We start from the raw sequence: 5,363 nt of genomic DNA, 5'->3' as shown, positions 1-5,363 counted from the left end.
ACTAGGAGATATTTATAACCATATTTTCCTGGGAGGACCTCAGTAAAATCTACCTCCCAATTAGTCCCTGGTCGTGTCCCTCTTTCTCTCTTGCCAGATGGGACCTTTGATCTGGAAGCATTTACCAGGGAACATGAGACACAATCTCCTACTACCTTCTGAACTAGCTGGTTAAGGTCCGGGAAGTAATAGAATTGTTCTTCTCTTTCTAGTAGTGTTTTTAGTTTCTTGTGTCCTAAGTGCGTCCACTGGTGGAGTTGGGAGATTAGCTCAAGGGCCGCCTTTCGGGGCAGTATGATTCGATCCTGATATCTCCACATTTTAGTTTCAGGATCCATTATTGCGCCCAACTCTTGGGCTACTCTTAGGTCTTGTTCGGAATAAATGAAGAGATCTTTTTCTGGTTCCTCCGCGTTCTCAGCCTCCGGTGATGATTGGGCGTAGAGAATGCAGGTGCCTTCTGCTACCTGACACGCAGTTTCATCTGCCATCCAATTGCCCCGAGCAATCGGCCCCTGGTCTCGCTGATGTCCAGGGCAATGGATAATGCTGACCTTTTCAGGTAAGTACAAAGCTTGTAGAAGGGCCACTATTGTTTCCTTGTTTTTAATGTCTTTGCCTGCCGAGGTGAGGAGCCCCCGCCTCCGGTAAATTTCTCCATGTACATGAGCCGTGGCAAACGCATAGCGGCTGTCGGTGTAAATGTTGACCTTTTTGCCCTCTGCTAATTTTAGGGCCTGGGTTAGGGCTTCTAATTCAGCCCATTGGGCCAATGTTCCGGCCAGCAGGGCTTGGGCCCAGATTATCCTTTCCCCATCAACCACTGCCACCCCCGCCTTACGCTTACCGTCTCGTAGAAAGCTGCTCCCATCCATATACCAAGTGGCATCTGCATCTGTTAGGGGCTGGTCGGTGAGGTCTTCCCTAGTCCCATGCGTCTCCACAACTATTTGCTGGCAGTCATGGGGAATCTCAGTGCCTTTCTCGGGGGCTGGTAGCAGCGTGGCGGGTTTTAAGGTGGCAGGGCTACCAAACTTGATCTTTTCTGGATTTAATAGTAGTGCCTGGTAATTGGTCACCCTGGCATTTGACAGCCATCTGTCAGGGGGCTGTCTAATGATGGACCCCACCACAAGTGGTGTTATAATAGTCAGTGGCTGACCCATGGTGAGTTTGTCTGAGTCTTTTACCAGGGATGCTATTGTCGCCATGATTCTCAAGCATGGGGGACAGCCAGCGGCCACATTGTCCAGTCTCTTTGAGAGATAAGCCACTGGCCTTTTCCAGGGTCCCAAAGTCTGAGTAAGGACCCCTTTTGTCATCCCTTTATTTTCATCTACATATAAGATGAAAGGTTTTGCCAAGTCTGGCAATCCTAGAGCTGGAGCCGTCAGCAGCGCTCTTTTTATTTTGTCAAAAGCTCTCTGGTGTTCTTCTGCCCAGACGAAAGGGGTCCTGTTCTTTGTTAAAGGATATAGAGGAGCCGCTATTTCAGCAAAACCCAGTAACCATAATCTACAGAATCCTGTGCTTCCCAAGAACTCTCTGAGTACTCTGGCTGAGGTTGGTGGAGGGATAGAGGCTACCGCCTGTTTCCTGCTTTCCATTAGCCAACATTGCCCTCCCTCCAACCGGTAGCCCAAATAGTTCACCTGCTGTAGGCAGATCTGGGCTTTCTTTGCCGAGGCCCGGTATTCAAGTTCCCCCAGTCTCAATAGGAGAGCCTCCGTACCTTGTAGACAGCCAGCTTCTGTCTCGGCCACCAAGAGGAGGTCGTCCACATATTAGAGGAGCATAATCTGTGGGTTTCTTACCCGAAAGTCAGCCAAATCACGATGTAGAGCTTCATGAAACAGAGTAGGGGAGTTCTTGAATCCTTGGGGAAGTCGTGTCCAGGTTAGTTGCCCCAATATTCCAGCTTCAGGGTCCTTCCATTCAAAAGCGAAGATGGGCTGGCTAACCGGGCTCAGCCTTAGGCAGAAAAACGCATCCTTCAGGTCAAGTACAGTATACCACCTGTGACTGGGAGGCAAGGAACTCAGGAGATTGTAGGGATTTGGAACAGTGGGGTGTATATCTTCTATTCTCCGATTGACTTCTCTTAAGTCTTGGGCTGGTCGATAGTCATTTGTTCCTGGCTTTTTTACAGGGAGTAGCGGGGTGTTCCAAGGGGACTGGCAGGGGCAGAGTATGCATATTTGTAAAAGTCTTTGAATGTGGGGTTTGATTCCCTCTCGGGCCTCTCTGCTCATAGGGTATTGCTTGATTGAAACCGGGGTTGCAGATGGTTTTAGAGTGACCACTATTGGAAGCTGGTTGAATACCAGTCCCGGGCCTCCTGTCTCGGCCCATGCCAAGGGGATTTTAATTAGCCAGTCATGTATACCAGGAGTTCCTACTATCGGTCCTTCATATAACCGATGTTCATCTTCCAGTCGCAGGGTTAATACTTGTAGTGGAGCTCCATCCTTTCCTTTTAGGGTGGCTCCCTTTCTGGTGAAGTGGATGTGGGCTCCCAGCTTAGAGAGTAAATCTCTCCCAAGAAGGGGATATGGGCAGTTGGGGACCAGCAAGAACGAGTGGGAGACCTGTCCCTTGCTGAGGTCCACTTTTCTTTCTGTTGTCCATCTGTATGTTTTTCCTCTGGTGGCCCCTTGGACCCAGGCTGTTTTGGAACTCATGGGTCCTTCAGTTGTGGTCAAGACTGAGTGTTGGGCTCCTGTGTCTACCATGAAAGTAGTTAATTGCCCCCCTACCTTTAAAGTTACCCTGGGCTCAGGGGGGAGCTCCTGGCCCCTACTGCCCTAGTCCCCTAGAGTCAGGACTGGGGTTGTTTTCTTTTGAGGTCTGTTCAGCTTCTTCAGACATTCTCGAGCCCAATGTCCTCTCTCCTTGCAATAGGCACATTGGTCTTTATCTACTCAGGGCCTCCTTTTGTCTCCCAGGTCCCTACCTGGTCCTGCTCCCTGGACTACTGTGGCCAAAATTCAACTTAATTCTTTATTTCTCTTTTTCTCTCTTTTATCTTCTCTAGCTTCCTGTTCTTTTCTGATTCTGTCCTCTCTTTCCTCTAATGCTTCTCATCTATTATAGATTCTTTCAGCTTCTCTTACTAAATCTGATATCCCTCTATTAGGCACTCTAGGAACTCTGCAGGGGTTTCATTTTCCCCCGGGTTATAGCACGTACCTTTGCCAAATTGGTTGGACACTTTCCAGCCCCTTTGAGACCCGCTATCAGAGTCTGGATATAAAGACGGAGACGCTCCCTACCGGCCAGAGTCTCGTGGTTCCAGTTGGGTCTGGTCAGAGGAAATCCTTAGTCTATTTCATTTGGGAGCAGAGCGGGTCTCCCATCCTGCCCGGGGATGTTTTTCCGGGCTTCTAGGATGACTCGCTGTCTCTCCTCTGTGGTTAGAAGTGCCTGGAGGAGTTGTTGACAATCCTCCCAGGTGGGTTGGTGGGTGAGGAGGATAGACTCTATTAAAGCAGTTAGAGTCTGAGGGTCCTGAGAAAAAGAGGGGTTGTGAGTTTTCCAATTATACAAGTCAGAGGCTGAAAAGGGCCAGTACTGGATCTGATCCCCTACAGTTCGGAGGGGAAAAACCTGGGCAGTCCAGGTTCCATCAGAGGGGGCCCCCTCTGTCCCTCCTTAGGTGGAGTCTGCTAGATGGAGGGGGGGATTGGTCGGGTTTGGTAGAATCGGGAGAGGAATGAGGTTCCTGGGGTGGAGGTGCCTGCATGGGTGGATAGGGAGGCGGAGGATCAAGGAGGGTTAGGGAGGCTTGGTCCTCGGGGACGACTGGCTTTTGTTTTGTCTTTTCAGGGGAAGATTGAAGGGGCAGGAGGGAAGAAGTGAGATTCGGGGGAGCCAAAGGGGTAAGGGACCCTTGATCAGTCTCTCTGGTTCCCCGTGGAGGTAGGAACGGCTGAGCCCAAGCTAACCAGGACGGGGGATCCTCTGCCAGATTCTCCCACAAAAGGATATAGGGGAGTTGATCCAGGTGGCCCTCTGGGTCAGGCCGGGTAATGACAGCCTTGACCTTGCCGATGGTGTCCAGGGAAAGGGACCCCTGGGTCGGCCAACCTACTCCAAAGGTGGGCCATTCAGTGGAGCAGAAAGTGCCAAATTTACCCTTCCTGATGCAAGGGCCGAATTTCAAAGCCTGCTCCTTCACCTCCGAGAAGTGAGAGAGGACTAAACCTTTAGGAGTGGCCTGAGTCTGGCCCATGGTGGAGGTCACAGAAGAGAGAGAGAGAGATGAAAAGGGAGAAGTGAAGATGCCACTCTAAACAATGATGGCCAGTGGGTGTGCTTGTGGACGGGTGCCTGTCGTTGCCCAGTTTTTCTTCTGCGGGGGACGTGAATTTATCTGGGATTCACGCCTGGGACCCCCTTATGCTTTCACGGGAGTCTTTTAGCAGCGAGCGCCCTATGGCTCTTATTTGCTCTACCCGTGCCCGCGGGGCTTTTTCAGTGGCCGGAAAAGAAAATGGAGAGGGGTGGAAGATAGCAGGAAGAAGCAGGTGTGAAATATATAGAGAACAAATGGAGGGGAAGGGGAAAGAAGCTTTAAAACAGAAAGTGTTTACAGGAAGCGTATAGAAAGAAAAAGAAAAGAAATACAAAACCAGACCTTCCTCTGTTAAGATATTAACACAACCATCAAACACACACACCACATTGAATCACATTCGTGTGGACCGGTCCTTCTTTCGCTCAGACACACACTGCACTCACCATTTTCACTTTCAGGATCCCCAAGCACAAACACAGACAAACACAAAACAAAGAATCCTCACCACGTGCTTCTTGACTCAAAAACTGAAAGTACAGATCGGGAGGGGAGTAGCCAAGCCGATCTCCCTTCTTCTCCCGGGGTGAGGAAAGCTACGCTGTCCTCCCCACTCCAGATCACTCTGGTCACTAAGGCCAGAGTGTTGCAACCAGGGGTCTCTGGACATGTCTGCCACTCCCGCTGGTTCCCAGAATACAGATTTACAGGTCCTGTACAGGCACAATTGTTCAGACGGAACGTTCCCAGAACAGGAAATGACTGACAGACATTAAGACCAAAACTAACCACAAGACGTCTGTCCTTACCTCCTGCTGGTCTGAGGGGGTGGGTCTGGGGGTGACTGAATCCCGGACAAGCCCCCAAATGTTGGACCCCCCAGTTTGGGGTACCCAACGTTCACAGGAGGCCTCACCCCAATAACTCAGTCCCCAGACCAGGAGATGCAACAAGCAAGAGGATTTTATTGGCATCTGCGCAGACGGGCTCCTACCTCACTCGGAAAGGAGAAGAAGCGCCAAGCTCAGCTTACAGGCTGCTTATAAAGGCAAAAACCACAAACCACAAG

The 5,363-nt window shown here is 50.5% G+C and overlaps 1 protein-coding gene across 1 annotated transcript in view; it reads right to left on the bottom strand.

Moving 5' to 3' along the window:
* The window catches only part of LOC115066822, a gene marked incomplete at both ends in the record, with an annotated part of 13,227 nt that extends 10,579 nt beyond the window's left edge, over positions 1-2,648 (bottom strand). The window contains 2 exon segments of the mRNA XM_029553654.1: positions 2-89; positions 363-2,648. Of these exon segments, the coding sequence (XP_029409514.1) occupies positions 2-89; positions 363-2,648 (2,374 nt within the window).
* Between the last annotated feature and the right edge of the window lie 2,715 nt (positions 2,649-5,363).

Source organism: Nannospalax galili, unplaced genomic scaffold, assembly GCF_000622305.1.
Source record: "Nannospalax galili isolate Female #2095 unplaced genomic scaffold, S.galili_v1.0 scaffold3, whole genome shotgun sequence".
In the NCBI taxonomy this organism is placed as follows: domain Eukaryota; kingdom Metazoa; phylum Chordata; class Mammalia; order Rodentia; family Spalacidae; genus Nannospalax; species Nannospalax galili.
Note: the sequence above shows the minus strand (reverse complement) of the source record. Positions and strands in the feature narration are given on the sequence as shown.